This window comes from Ruditapes philippinarum, unplaced genomic scaffold (genome assembly GCF_026571515.1).
Source record: "Ruditapes philippinarum isolate M1 unplaced genomic scaffold, ASM2657151v2 ctg386_1_1_1_1, whole genome shotgun sequence".
NCBI classification, from domain to species: domain Eukaryota; kingdom Metazoa; phylum Mollusca; class Bivalvia; order Venerida; family Veneridae; genus Ruditapes; species Ruditapes philippinarum.
This window is the reverse complement of record NW_026862271.1, coordinates 262423-278741: the sequence shown is the minus strand read 5'-3', so window position 1 is coordinate 278741 and position 16319 is coordinate 262423. Positions and strand designations below refer to the sequence as shown.

Below are 16319 nucleotides of genomic sequence, written 5' to 3'. Positions count from 1 at the left end.
GTTTTACATCACTGATTAGTCACACCCACAAATACTCGCTGCTGCAGCAGCGAATGTTGCACTTTAACATAAAGCTAGATTTGACATTGGAATAAAAAGAACCAACGGTGAGTAGACTGTTTCGTTATCACCCAGACGAAAACTTAAACTAAATTAAACTATTTTCAAAATTGAATATCAATTTTTGCTTGTTAAAACAGTTAATTTTTGGACGATCAACTGAGTCAGGTCATAATATATTTAAGGTATGATCCACCTAATGCATTACCTCCACTTTGAAGAGTATTCAAATAGCCTAGAACTACTGTCACTTGCATTGTAACTGAGGGGCGTGGGTTCAAGCCCCAGAAGCGACAACATTTTTTTTTTCTTTCTTTTTTTTTTGAACATTATTTGTGTCTCTCATATCACTCTTGAGAAGAAAAAAGTGTTTCATTTGAATAATGAAAATATTAATGGTATTTATTGGCTAAATTGTGCCAATTTTTTTTTATCAAATATGGTACCTGATGTTTTCAAAGTCTAATAAAATAAAAACTAGACGGTAAAAGTATTTTATAAAAAAGTATTTTATATTTGACAGGCGCAACCAGTATACTTTTAAGAAAATTTATGCAAACTTTGAAAACAGCCCCTGATTTGAGTAAATTTAAGTGATATTTTGAAAAAGGCCCGCCAAGTAGAAAAATGACCAAACAAGTACTTAAAAAGGGTGGGGTAGGGTAACATTTATAAACATATTTCAAACATTTTGAGTAGAAACAATAATTTTGCTGGGTCATTTGTAAGCTGAATGCTATTATTTGTTTCTCAAAAATGTTCTGTAGGAAAACATTTTTTCATAAAGATTATAAAAAAGAATATTTAGAGTTTCTCATTTCTGAAAAAGAGCCCTTCTAATAGCCAAGTTTTACTTAAGAAAAATCTCCATAACTCGTAAACCATACGGTAAACTTTGTTTAAATTTTGCATTATTGTGTCTTTTAAGGTATATAACTGACCTATGTTGTCAATTTATAGTTCCTTATAGTGCCCATTAGGGGGCTCATACCTTAAAATATTTCTTTTGCATGAAGTACTGAAAGGTGGTTTATTATATGCTGATATTTGTATTCCATCGATCTGTAATCATTCGTTATCAACGATTTCTTAACAAAAAACTAGGTTAATGCTGACCAAATTTTCATAGAATGATCCCAAACATCTGAGATAAGACCCAGTTGATCTGATATATCAAAGTATTACATATTTATGGTCTGGTAGTCACTGGACCTTAAATTGGATCGTGACAAATCCTCCTTTATTTAAAACTTAAGATATTTTATTTGCAACATTGCCAGGTAGTCAACTATAAAATAACAAGAACACATGTTGCTGCAATGCAGCAATTGAGAAACTCCACTCTGCGCTCATTACAGATACCTTACCAAATCATTTCTGCGCCCAAGTTATTTTCTATTTAGATTAAGGAGTAGTGTACATTGTTCCGGGTGTTTTGTAAATAATTTAAATTTGCATAGCTATAATTATCGTATGTACTGTCCATGACAGAGGGGCCAGATATTAAATTTTAAAAAATGCTTAAACTGATGCCTACCTGGTAAGGAAAGTAATTCCAATACAAACAAAACGCCTGGGCTCCTTGCCATTGGTTCTTGTTGCTGGGTCATGTGGGGGTTGCGTTCATTGAACGCCGCCTTTCCTCGTTGATCTTGTTTATCATATTTTACAAGACTTGTAAATATGTGACATGACAGTAGTGCAACATTGTTCTGTCTGTGTCACTACTGTAGTCAGTAATATTACATGATAAAGAATATCAAAGCATGTACATTTTCTTATTCACCTATAATGCTACTCACTTACTACAAATATCAACAACTAATCATTGTAGGAAATATTAATATCCGCATGTAAATAAGCCAAATCGACTTTATTTTTCTAAATGTCCATTACATGTTTCGCGCCAAATTGTATATCATGTTAAACAAGACAGGCATTGATGCAAAGCATCAAATGACGTCCAAGCAAGAAATGCAGCAAGTGACTATGAACTAGTAGACATCACAAAGATTTAAGGATCAGGATCAAGATCAGGATTTAATTTAAAAACTCAAATATTCTCCATTATTTATCCTCATAGATTAAATATTCAGTGTTAACTTGATAAAACTGGACTTGAAATAGCATGTTTATGAAATTTTAGAATAATTTATTATTATTTTTACAAGATATGAACATTTTACAGTTGATCCTTATTTTGATCTTGATCCTAAAATTGATCCTCATTTTGATCCGATTGTTTTTGTATTTGTTTTGTTATTTGTTCATTTTATCCCAAAATAGATTGGTTTCTTTGCAAATAAACAATTATTCATATTTCGAATATGTACCATTTAATTCTAGCCTAATACGATCAGTTTTAGTTTCATAAAGCAATGAAAATAAAATCAGGATCATCTGACCCTGATCTTTTCATTGTGAACACGGGGCCTTTTGACCAGATATTCTTTTAAACTTTTCAATGGTTAATTGGATTTTACCAGAATTGTACATGCATATCATAGATGAATGGGCGGACAAAAGACATTGTTCATCATGAACTTTGGTCGGCTTGCTAAAAAAATATATTAAATGTTTTTTTCTTTGGAACATACAAAACAGTAGCCTTTATTATAAATGTAACAAATATACAAACAGCATATAAAAATAGTAATGAAAGAGACTAATATTGTAATATAACAGGCATTTTTATCTATCAAATTAAGAAAAATGGTTTCTTTTGATGCCTTGGACTTAAGACACAGTAGCTATATTTTAAGTCTCAGATAAATACTGAAAGAAGAATACACACTGGAATGAAAAAAAATTGGGATGAATTTCTTATTTTAGACCAAATTCAGGATGTTTTCGTTATACGCGTTAACAAAAATAATGGTACATTTAAAATCATGAATAAAGGTGCATGGCATGTTGATATATTGAAACATTATTTATCAATGGAAGACTGTTACCTGTATTTTAGACAGGAATCATAGGGTATGAGGAAATTCACTAACATCATGATCATGCAGTCAAAGATATAAAAGCTACTTGACATAGGTTATAAATAAAGAGCTTTACATGAAAGAAATCGAAAGGAAATTGGCTTCCGAATTTATTTTAAGCTGTAAATCGAAGGGATTAATTGATAAAAATCGGGTCCATGGACAAAAAAAGTAACACAAATAGCGCCACGCCTTTGGGCGCGGAGCACTAAAATCATGTCTTTTGAATTAAGGTTTATTACTTTCAGTTTGGATAGATGTCAGACCGGACTGTGTCGGGTGCTGCGTTTAGTGAACGTTGCCTTGCCTTGTTGATTTTTGTTCATTCTTCCTGTCTGAAAATGCACGGCTCATATCCAAGATACTAAACATGTGTTATTGTTTAAACTAGAAATGTGTCCATAGGACACGGATGCCCCCACACGCCACTGTTCTGTCAATCTTATGACTCTAGGTCAAATATTTTTTGGACTACATGTGCCACAAGTTGAAAACTAAAAATCAACAAAGGGCCATAATTCTGTTAAATTTGGTCGCAGCAAAAATTCCTTCCTTTACTACCATCTACACATTAAGGTTGTTAATCCCTGGAAGTTTAAGCAAAATCTGCCATCCGGTTTAAGAGGAGTTGCGTTCACAAAATTTCTACATAGTATATAATGAAAAAAACCAACAAAGGGCCATAATTCTGTTAAATTTAGTTGCAGCAAAAATTCCTTCCTTTACTGCCATCTACACATTAAGGTTGTTCATCCCTAGAAGTTTAAGCAAAATCTGCCATCCGGTTTAAGAGGAATCGCATTCACAAAATTTCTACATAGTATATAGTGAAAAAATCAACAAAGGGCCATAATTCTGTAAAATTTGGTCGCAGCAAAAATTCCTCCCTTTACTACCATCTACACCTTAAGGTTGTTCATCCCTGTAAGTTTAAGCAAAATCTGTCATCCGATTTAAGAGGAGTTGCGTCAATCTTATGACTCTAGGTCAAATATTTTTTGGACTACATGTGCCACAAGTTTAAAACTAAAAATCAACAAAGGGCCATAATTCTGTTGAATTTGGTCGCAGCAAAATTCCTTCCTTTACTGCCATCTACACATTAAGGTTGTTAATCCCTGGAAGTTTAAGCAAAATCTGCCATCCGGTTTAAGAGGAGTTGCGTTAACAAAATTTCTACATAGTATATAATGAAAAAATCAACAAATGGCCATAATTCTGTTAAATTTGGTTGCAGCAAAAATTCCTTCTTTTACTGCAATTAATATGCGGCAATCTACACATTAAGGTTGTTCATCCCTGGAAGTGTAAGCAAAATCTGCCATCCGGTTTAAGAGAAGTCGCGTTCACAAGATTTCGGGACGTACGGACGGTCTGACGGACAAATGCAACGCTATATGCTCCCACATTGTGGGAATGTGGGAGCATAAAAAAGTTTCCACTCAAGCCGGTGCAAGGGGGCGTGAGGGATGTTGCACTTTTTCATATCCTTACGTACACAATCAAACCCGAGTCTACAAATTTCATATAATTTGCTGTCTTATATGTTTCCGAAGGATCACTTTTTTTCCAGATATTTATACATCACAACAATGCTGTTAGTTGCCCCGTACTTCACTTCAGTGTCGTTATATATTTCTGGTCTTTCGGGTTGAGAATTGAGTACCAAACACGCTGATGGTAAGTGGCGTGAGGGATGTTACACTTTTTTATTATCCCTTATGTCTAGACTCAATCAAACCGAGTCTACAATTATCATGTAATTTTGTTGTTTAAAATGCTTTCCGAGCGACCATTTTTTCAAGATTAATGTTGTTTCATACCGTTTTGGTGACACTTTTGCTTGTGTCCCTTGTTGTTTTCTCGTCTACGGTAAGTTTCTTCCCCTTTGCCCCTAGTTTTATTTCTTTAAATTACCCCCCCCCCCTTCCCCGGATCTCCTGTCCCCTTTGACTTTGTTGACCTATTGTTCGGTCATTTTTTTGTTTTCTTTTAATTTCATTATCAGTTATTCCTAATGAGTTAAAAAATATTCACATTTTAATGATTTGCCTATTCGTGCTCTGCCTTGTACCCTGTCCTGTTTTTGTTTGGGGTCCGCCTGGGCTCCTTTTCACTGGTTCTTGTTGCAGGGTCGTATGGGGGTTGCGTTCATTGAACGCCGCCTTTCCTTGTTGATCTTGTTTATCATATTTTCTTCATAAATACTAAAATAGAGAAAAACAGAAAAATCTGGAAACAAAGTGATCCCTCGGAAGCATTAATCACAACAAAATTACAAGAGAATTGCAGACTCGGTTTGACTGAGTCTGTACATGAGGGATAATGAAAATGTGCAACATCCCTCACGCCCCCTAGCACCGGCTTGAGCGGTACTCAATTCTCAACACTTAATAGTGCTGTCATCAATAATCACGAAGAACCAGAAAAATATAACAACACTGAAGTGAAGTACGGGGCAACTTTTTACGGCTGCCACACAGCACTTGAAAAAAATAAATAGATAAATACAGAATCCCTAAAGAAATAGATAAATACAGAATCCCTAAAGAAAGCCCAACACGGCAAAATTGAAAATGTTGCAGGCTCGGTTTGATTGAGCCTGTTCATGGACGGTCCTGGAAAGTGCAAGTTACCGTCCACGCCCCCTAGCACCGGCTTAAGCAGAATTCAACATTTAAACATGAAATAGTAAAATTTTTAGAAACATCCGCAGATGTGTTCATACGGCGGTTATCATGGAACCTTCAATGTGACACTGTAGTGCCATTCCCTGAAAAGCGGCGTATGGTCCCCAAGTAATAAAAAGCGTGTGCCCTAAACGAGAAAACAATGGGCGGAACTAAATAAAATGGAATTTTGAAAGGGTTAAGAGGTTATGAAGCCTGCGTATCACATATAAGACGTCTAAAGACAAATTTAAAAAGCAGGCAACATATCCTAAGGGTGATTCAACATTATTTAAGTAGGAATATTGGAACCACCAAACTAGAAATGCCGAAAAGTTGAAACTAAAAATACCACAAGCACAACAATAATGTCGTGCTGAACGATCTTTAAGGATCGAAAATATAACATCATTGACGGGGAGACTTTTTACAGCCGCCACACGGCACAAATAACACGGATGTGATCATAAAATAGATAAATACAGAATCCCTAAAGAAAGCCCAACACGACAAAATTGAAAATGTTGCAGCAGACTCGATTTGATTGAGTCTGTCCATGGACAAATGTAAGTTACCGTCCATGCCCCCCTAGCAGAATTCAACATTTAAGCACCAAAATGGTGACATTTTGAATTTAGAAACATCCGCGAATGTTTTCATATGGCAGTTATCATGGAACTTTCAATGTGACACGATGGTGCCATTCCATGAAAAGCGGCGTATGGTCCCCAAATAATAGAAAAAGTGTGCCCTTAACGAGAAACAAATAGGCGGAACTTATCAAAATGGAATTTTAGAAGGGGATCAGAGGTTATGAAGCCTGTTTACCACAGACAAGACGTCAACAGAAAATTTAAAAAGCAGGCAATATATCTTAAGGGTGTGATTATACAGTAATCAAGTTGGAACACCTGAACCACCCGAGTTGAAAAAGGCCAAATAGAAGAAACTAAAAGTACCACATAACATGTATACACAACAATAATGTTGTGTTGAACGATCTTCAAGGATCGAAAATATAGCATCATTGATTAAATGTACGGGGAGACTTTTTACAGCCGCCACACGGCACAAATAGCACGGATGTCACAATAAAATAGAGAAAATCAGAGTCCCTAACGAAGGCCCAACACGACAAAATTGAAAAAGCAGACGATCAAACACCAATTATACAATTGATAAAGTTATCCAATAGTACGTTTTTGTAGTTAATACATGCAGGCGATACTGTTCGGTTGAAGAAATCACAAACACATATATAAAATGTATTTAGGTATATGTAATGGAGATTTATGGTAAAAAAACAAATGACTGACGGTTTTAATTTAGAACAACTTGAATAGATATAACCTCAACAACTTATTCTGGTGAATTTTGAACTTTGGGATTCCATAAATATGTTAAACAAAATGACAATTAGATTTGATTACATGCTGAATCTAGACTGTTATCTAAATAAGCAGGTGTTCCTAAAATGGAAATGTAATCCTGAGTAAAAAATGTAACAAAAGTATCTGCTTTAAAATGCATATTTTCATTTCATATTTGATCAAACAGAAAATTAAACAAGAGGGCCATAATGGCCCTATATCGCTCACCTTAGGGAATAGATCTTAACTGGATTTTTCTTATTTAAAACAAGCAACATGTTTATAAAATACTTTAATGTTATTTAGTTAGTGTCAAATGTAAAATAGATGAATACAGAATCCCTAAAGAAAGCCCAACACGGCAAAATTGAAAATGTTGCAGGCTCGGTTTGATTGAGCCTGTTCATGGACGGTACTGGAAAGTGCAAGTTACCGTCCACGCCCCCTAGCACCGGCTTAAGCAGAATTCAACATTTAAACGTGAAATAGTAAAATTTTGAATTTAGAAACATCCGCAGATGTGTTCATACGGCGGTTATCATGGAACCTTCAATGTGACACTTCCGTGCCATTCCATGAAAAGCGGCGTATGGTCCCCAAGTAATAAAAAGCGTGTGCCCTAAACGAGAAAACAATGGGCGGAACTAAATAAAATGGAATTTTGAAAGGGGATCGGAGGTTATGAAGCCTGCGTATCACAGATAAGACGTCAAAAGACAAATTTAAAAAAGCAGGCAACATATCCTAAGGGTGATTCAACATTATTCAAGTAGGAATATTGGAACCACCCAACTAGAAAATGCCGAAAACTTGAAACTAAAAATACCACAAGCACAACAATAATGTCGTGCTGAACGATCTTCAAGGATCGAAAATATAACATCATTGATTAAATGTACGGGGAGACTTTTTACAGCCGCCACACGGCACAAATAACACGGATGTGATCATAAAATAGATGAATACAGAATCCCTAAAGAAAGCCCAACACGGCAAAATTGAAAATGTTGCAGGCTCGGTTTGATTGAGCCTGTTCATGGACGGTACTGGAAAGTGCAAGTTACCGTCCACGCCCCCTAGCACCGGCTTAAGCAGAATTCAACATTTAAACGTGAAATAGTAAAATTTTGAATTTAGAAACATCCGCAGATGTGTTCATACGGCGGTTATCATGGTCAACAGCAACAGGAATGCAATCAAGTGTATAGAAATACCTCTTTTTTCTTTTCTTTAAAGTAAAATGGGTCAAGGACAAAAATGACCGGGTTGCATTTGTATACCAAATAACATGACTTATGAGTCTGTGATGTTACAAAAATGTACTACCATTGACCATTAATGTTGAACATTTAACTAAGTCGGTAAACAGGAAGTGGATAAGGGATAGACCTGAACTTATTAATGCAGTCACATTACCAAACATCAAGAGGCTGTGTTATGTAGTTGCTGAGAAAACTGTTACGGAAACTTCCTTCCATTTACAATTAATGCCGAAAATTTAACTAAGTCATCAAACGGGAAGTGGATGAGCCACATACCTAAAATCATATCCCATTGTATGTGGCTACATGTTGATGCTGTATACCAAATATCAAGAGGCTGTGATAAGTATTTGCTGAGAAAATTGTTACGAAAAATTCCTACCATTGACCATTATTATGAATTAAACTAAGTCAGTAAACATGAAGTGGATGAGTGACAGGCCTGAAATCGAAACCCATGGTATGGAACAATGTGTTAATGCTGTATAATAAATATTATGAGGTTCTCTAGAGTAGTTGCTGAGAAAACTGTTACCAAAAATGACCCAACCAATTCGCCTGCCTGCCTGGAATCAAGTCTCAATACATGATGGTAAACAGTATTTTTTTTGCATATGATTATGTAAATTTTTTCGAAAACCAGTATTATAGTTGTACCAGATATCCCATTAGATTTTAAATATTAAAATATTTTTTGATAAAAGTGTTTACTCAGGGGTATCATGTTGGGGACAGGATCTAACCCCCAAGCATCTGTGGTTTTCTGTATTTATCTATTTTATCATATAAGGACACCCCTTTCTACAAAAACTTCTTCCTGTTCACATGAGTGGCTCTATACACAGGTTTAATCATAAAATTAAATCATGTAAAATGTTATTAAAAAAAACAACAACAAAAAACAGCAGGGATCTCAGGAAGGTCAGAATTTTCCGTGGCAGACTGTTTGGCAAAAAATTTTCATGAGTCAAATCACTTTTTTCTTGTGTTATTTTTCTACACGAATCATTTTCATGTTTTCAGAAATTACTGTTTGGGAAGTCATTTAGAGTAGATTTTCAAGTTTAAATTGATAACTATTGTAAGGTTAGGCAATTATCAGCTTCTTGCTTAGTTAACATGATAAAGATAATTAAGTATTTCTAGCACCATGGATAATTACCATAATTATTGTTCCATTTTCACTTACATTTATTGAGGTGATTAACACATGTGTACATGCAGGGGTAAAAGTTACAAATACTGAAAGAAAAAGTTGGGGGCCACGGGGCCGCTAGGACCCCCGGAGGGTCCAGGGAAACGCCCTGGCTAGGGGTCCAGGGGCTGGATGCCCTCGGAAGCTTTTGCAATTTAGTGAATTTAAAAGCTCAAAAAAAGGCTCAGATACATACTAAAGTGCTTTATTTATCTTCAGATGTAAGTAATCTGATATGTTAAAATTTACAAAAATTCACTGAGCAATACTATTTAAGCAATATATACACATTCCCACATAACAAAATTATGTTCATTCTTTTACTATTTTCAATTTCATATCTTAAATTTAATCCTTTTCCATTGTCTTCCACTTGTTGATGCAGCACACTCTCAACTGACTTGACAATTTCTTCAGATGCGGAAACATTTTGAATTCTCTCAATCCTAAATGATCCATTACTACTTGACTAGTTCTATCATCAAAGTACTGAAAGATTATATTCAGTACTTTGTTATTGTTTTTTGTTAGTTGCCCCATACATATTCAAAGATATTAACTTATCTTTCACTTTTGACTTCACTCCATCCTTAAGGTCTTAGACCCATCATTGACATATCAAGAAGGAAAAGAGGAAGGAAAACACCAGTACCTGCAAGACTGACAGTCTTTTGTCAAAATACATGTATATGAGCCGTGTCACGACAAAACCAACATAATGGGTTTGCAACCAGCATGGATCCAGACCAGCCCATGCTGTTCGCTATCAGTTTCTCTACTTGTAATAGAGTTGGAAAGCAAACAGCATGGATCCTGATCAGACTGCATGGATGCGCAGGCTGATCTGGATCCATGCTGGTCGCAAACCCATTACGTTGGTTTTGTCGTGACACGGCTCATATGTTTGTTCTGTAAGTAAAAAAAACCAGCACAAATCACTTTACCTACCTGACTGATAGGACATGCCTTCAAGAGCTTTTTAAATTTGTCTTTTGACGTCTTATCTGTGATACGCAGGCTTCATAACCTCAGTTCCCCTTTCAAAATTCCATTTTATTTAGTTCTGCCCATTGTTTTCTCGTTTCGGGCACACGCATTTTTTTACTTGGGGACCATATGCCGCTTTTCATGGAATGGCACTAATGTGTCGCATTGAAGGTTCCATGATAACCGTCATATGAATACATCTGCGGATGTTTCAAAATTCCAAATTGTACCAGTTCATGTTAAATGTTGAATTCTGCTTAAGCCGGTGCTAGGGGGCGTGGACGGTAAATTGCACTTAACAGTACCGTCCATGAACAGGCTCAATCAAACCGAGCCTGCAACATTTTCAATTTTGTTCTGTTGGACTTTCTTTAGGGATTCTGTATTTATCTGTTTCTTGAGCACCTTGTGTTATTGACCGCTCTTGTTTTAGTTGAAGTCGCCGCCGCTTAGTCGATGGCAGTGCCGATCTTTCCTGGACACGCTTCCTATGCTTCTGGCATTTATCTGCATATCTGAGGCTGTGGACACCAGGGGAAAGACCTGCCTCGGAGTGTACCTGAAAGCAGTAATCAGATTATTTAGCACACTTTAAAATGACATATTCAGTCAAACATGGATATTGTAAGAAAAGAATTTTCTTGATCTATATATAAACCCGCGCAAAAATAATTCAGATAAAATGGGAACTATTCATAACTCTTTACTATTGTTGAGGAAAACTGCATTATGATTTTTGTAAAAGTAACACCATTATTCAATAAAGTTTGCTTTTTACACCAACAATTTATACATTCCATCAAGGTGCATAGTGGTCTATAAGCAATATATTTCTTCATTATCACTCAACATTTTCAACAGCAATTGCTTATATCTTTATATAAAAGTCATCTTGTGGATTGTTTGTCTCATAAAACTGACCGGCATACAGGTCCTATCTGCACAAAGCATAACAGAAAATTTAATGAAAATCTTTCCAAAGTTCTAGATAATAGAGTATTTACCTTAAGATCATCACCTGTCAACATCTTGTTCCTTGAATAATAACAGTGCTGAACTGGAACAGCTGAACAAAAACAACAAACTTCAATAAACAATTAACATCAATCAACCGTCAAACAAACATTCCAACATTATTTTGGCAATACATCCAACTAAATCATGAAAATTATTCTTTTTTTTTTCAAAGGCTTCAACAATCTGAAAGAGACTGTTTTCTCTTTCTCAAATATAAATCAATGCTTATTACTTTATGAATGTTCTTTATTTTTCGAGTGATGGTTGAAGTTTGCCAAAATTATGCATGAAAAATTCACAAATATATGTAATACTGAAAACAATTAATACCAAGGAAATAGGGTCTCCAGAACTACTATACCACAAATGAAAGGTTGTTATGACTTTCTTAATTGTTGTTCAAAACTATGTCTGTACTGGTCTAACATTTGTAAATAAAATAACAAGCAAACTAAACAGAACAAACTTAAACAGTAATAAGATATGTACCTTTGAAATGTAGTGACGCCCTTCATTGATGAATGCTGCTGTGGCCTTCACTCTAAAATCCAAAGATTCTGAATTCCCATAATGAAGGGACTTTGGAGCCCTCATGGTGACCTCTCTGTTGGCGTGCTCGCACTGCTGACTCGAACCTAGGTCTGCGAGCTGGGGAGCCTTCATCACAACTGGTTCAAACAGTTTTTCTAGCTGAGATCTAAGGTGGTCGTCCTTAAGCGGTCCTTTGTAGGGCAGGCTTCTGTGTGAGTATTTAACACTGCGGTCACGCTTGTACCCACACCATCGAGGCTGGCACATTGTATGGTCTGCGAATTGATGAGGTACTAAAGCTTTCAGATTTTCTTCTAGTCCCTTTGGATCACCTTGATTCTTTGCTAGAATATACTTCACACATTTCTGAATGTGTAAGATCACTAACTTACTGAGCTTTGTGCTTTTGTCCGCCTGAAGAGCATATAGCTTCTTTCCAATGTTTTTCACTATATGATTTCTGTCAAAAAATATGATAAACAAGATCAACAAGGAAAGGCGGCGTTCAATGAACGCAAATTTCTTTTTCAAGCTAATGTTTGATTTGGATTTCAGACGAGCTATCATGGTGTTATCTCCATCGCCTTCAATCACTTCCACAGGGGTTCCGTCCTTGTGTAGCTCACATACACCCCGCTCACCCGATACACTTTCCATAAGCCTGGCACTTCCTGTGTGATCATGAACACAACGATGATTTCGTACTGCCTCTGAAGGTCTATTTCTTTTCCACCATTTGCAAACTCCGCATGTCCGATGACTAACGACTGCTTTCACTACTTTCTTTCCATACTGTGCCTTGCTCATGAAGAAGGTGTGAGCTGTAAAATTACATATGAACAACTAATGACATCTGTGTATCATTTTGCTTTCTGTTGGAAAACTTAAACATCTATTTACAAAAAGCAACAATAAATACTAGAACCCACCATGAAAAAAAAAATCTGGAAACAAAGTGATCCCTTGGAAGCATTAATCACAACAAAATTACATGAGAATTCACATTCCAAGATGGTAGTCTTCTCAGAGCAAACACTTAATCAAAACATTGCCTACTCTCTCTCTCTATCTCTATCCCCTCATACACAATCACAACAAACTAAGTACATTTCGATTGCAAATTGCCTTAACGGTTAAAATTTTGTATGTGTTTAGACACTCTTCACTACTGCTGGTGTTGCGATTAAACTGGTAAGTTAGTTTATAACTTATTACTTACAAGTCAAGCTGTCAAAGCCACGTTTGTGCCAGGCAGTATCTACAGCACAAGACATTCCTGTTCTAGAGTGACAAGGGAACTTCGATGCCAGACAAACTCGACTTGATGGTGTTTTCTGTGCCCGAGACAGCATTGGATGTTTTTTTTATGTTTTCTAACTTGATAACGTCTCCTGTAATATGCAGAAGAAATATGCTTTGAGAGACAAAAGCTTTCCTTATTTTATCAGAATGTGGGTCAGAATATTAACGCTATACATGTTGGGAAAAAAATGTTGTCTGCTAAATGTTGTCTGGTATATGTATTTTTGGCCATTTTTCTTAACAATTGGTACAAATAGTGTCTGATTGGCTTGGAACCTGTCCAGATGCTGATTTAATTGGCATCTGCATTAATTCCAATCAGTTTGCAAAGGCCTGTGTCCTTTTTAGTAAGGTTCACTTCATGATTTGACAGACAGTTTACAATATTAGTACTCTTTTTTGTACCTTTTCAAAGCGGAGGAGAGTCTCACATTATCAGTTTCATCATTATCCTCATCTACATCAGTCCAATCATCATCCACCTGGTTGTCAGGTTGTAACATCAATCTAGCGAGTAAAGAAAAATAATAAGCAAAATTCTGTGAGAACTATATATAAGAATGGAATGAACAGTAAACTTGTAAATAAAATACTTTCAGCTGTGAAAATTTATAAATTATAGATCTGTTATGCTCCTGCTTATGATAATGGATATCTTTATAAATGCTATATGACTGTAAATAGACTTACTTTAGTTTAGGGGAGACATCTGGAAGTGGACATACACCAAGATCTTCGATAAGGCCTTCCATCCTGTCAGCAGCTCTCTTGGACTCAGCTTCAGCCACTTCCCTGAAATATAAATGCTATCTTGACCGTGTGTAAACAAAAACATTTTAATGTTATGTGTCAGGGTTCGAAATGCCCGGATTCTTCGAACCCTGTCATCTTTATAGTTAATTGATTATGATGGTATTTATACAATTATAGTACAATAATAGTATTTTTAAAATGTACAGCCAGACTGTTCATCTAACCATCATTCATGGGAAAATCCAGTTCAATACAAAGAAAACAAGCATTATAGCTTGGCATTCCCAGAGCAAATCATCATTCAATATCCACATTTTCATTGACCATGTAAATGAACAATTTAGAAATTGTTGATGCAAGCAATTATCTGAATCTTACTTCATTTCTTGATGGAAGGCATCCTTGGCTGCCTCACAAGTTGACATGTCGGCCACATGTTCAACAATGTTTCCAGCCCGTCTCTCCATGGTCTTTAGGTTTTTGTTACTAATTGGCTTCAGGTTCAATGCAGCCAGGAAGCTATTTACACGTACGGGCCCACCTAAACTGTCGATCATTGCTAAAAATACCAAACAATAGAAGCAATGAAGCAAAATGTTTGATTGAAACCATTTACATCTAAATCTTATCATTAAAATTGGCATATATTATATGTATTGATGTAACATCCACGAATGGTCACATGAATGGTCACAGCAGTACGCTCGACCTATTATTGTTATTCGGTATTTGAAAGGATAATGCCACAGTTTTTATGTATGTATTGCAGCATAAGTGTTAGTACATGTGCAATATGAATACAGCTTACTTACAGTAAAATGTGTTACAGGTTTATTTACACATAAATTTGTAAATGATCACTGCTGATAGTGATATATGTCATCATAAACAGCTGGACATTTAATAAGTTCTTGTAGTTCGTGACAAATAAAGCTGGGGGGAGTGTAACAGTACAGAGAAATCACTTACAGATGGGATTTAGACATGATGTATGATGTGACGGTGCAGTTTACTTCTAAAATTGATTGATTACAGAAAAAAAACTGTCAATGTATTTATACACTGGTATCATATACAATATAACAATAGCTGTATACGTGTTTTTTTTATTTATTTATTAAAAAAAAGACTAAACTTAATCGTCTAAAATACATACCGGTTCCCAGCTTCGTGTTGACAACAAAACTTGGAATTCCCTTCGACTTTTCCCGACGATGTGTCTTCCCATAAGGAACAATGTTAATTTCTTCACAGTCATTATTTGTACATTTCACATAAAGGTATCCCCCAAGACCCCTCTGTAACTCGCCCACAATGTTAAAAAGCGTCAGTGGAACTGGTCCAAGACCACAGAATTTGCAACACTTTAAACCAGAAAGAAGAACATCAAACTCAACGATTCTACGACCTGTCTTCCAGCCCATCCTTGACACATTTTTAGGCAATTTCGGCTGGCATTCACAGTCTTGTCCATTACACAAATGTGCTCCAACATAATTGTGATCTTCTATAACATTCGACTGCTTCTTTAATCGCCGAGAATTCACAACTTTCTTGTAACGGCCTGTTTTATCGCGGACTTTCATTTTGACATTTACGGTGAAGGACGTTTCATATAATCTCTAAACAAAGTGGTGGATTTCAAACATCCGATAATTTCAACGAATTGTTGTGAATTTGGATATTATATTGTTAATATACCAAACAAATAGCAGTTATTTAATTTTTGTTTACAATACTTTTTATGAAAACGCAATTTGTAACGTTTATATTTTTTAGAGAATAACTAAGCCGACCTAAGCCGAGTAATCCCGAAGTTCCTCCGTATCCGTTACGAGGAAGGGCGGAGTTAGGCGAAATTTCACGATCTAATGATCTAATTAGACTCTAGAGAGTGGCTAAACTACACAGAGAAATGATCTTACTTGGTCTAAGTTTCTTTTAGTGGTCCTCATCTTCAGCTCCTCTTGATTAAGAAGCACCTTTTTTTCTGTTCGAATTTGTCTAGTTGATCGTTTTGGAACAGACTTCACAAAAGCCCATTGCATTTGGTTTCTTCAACCAAGCATCCCATTTTTCACCTTTAGAGTCCTTTTCCGCTAACCACTCTCACCTCCATTTGTTTTTTGCACCTTTTTTTAGATCGTTAGTATTAACACTTCACTGTTGTTGTCATTGTATTTGTA

The 16319-nt window shown here is 35.8% G+C and overlaps 3 protein-coding genes across 5 annotated transcripts in view; 1 reads left to right on the top strand and 2 right to left on the bottom strand.

Moving 5' to 3' along the window:
• Positions 1–16319, top strand: part of LOC132718514 (interferon-induced protein 44-like) — a 43962-nt gene continuing 27643 nt past the window's right edge. For all 3 annotated transcript variants that reach the window (XM_060702215.1, XM_060702216.1, XM_060702214.1), the window contains exon 1: positions 1–107. The gene's annotated coding sequence lies outside the window, so the exon portion shown is untranslated. The remainder of the gene's footprint in view (positions 108–16319) is intronic.
• Positions 11541–12540, bottom strand: LOC132718491 (uncharacterized). Its single transcript, XM_060702188.1, has 2 exons — positions 12037–12540; positions 11541–11596 (listed from the first exon to the last, which is right to left on the bottom strand). Exons 1-2 carry the CDS (start codon positions 12343–12345, stop codon positions 11552–11554), a joined length of 354 nt encoding a protein of 117 aa, XP_060558171.1. The 5' UTR covers positions 12346–12540; the 3' UTR covers positions 11541–11551.
• Positions 12600–15760, bottom strand: LOC132718490 (uncharacterized). Its single transcript, XM_060702187.1, has 6 exons — positions 15290–15760; positions 14512–14692; positions 14071–14172; positions 13786–13887; positions 13298–13469; positions 12600–12899 (listed from the first exon to the last, which is right to left on the bottom strand). Exons 1-5 carry the CDS (start codon positions 15717–15719, stop codon positions 13337–13339), a joined length of 948 nt encoding a protein of 315 aa, XP_060558170.1. The 5' UTR covers positions 15720–15760; the 3' UTR covers positions 12600–12899; positions 13298–13336.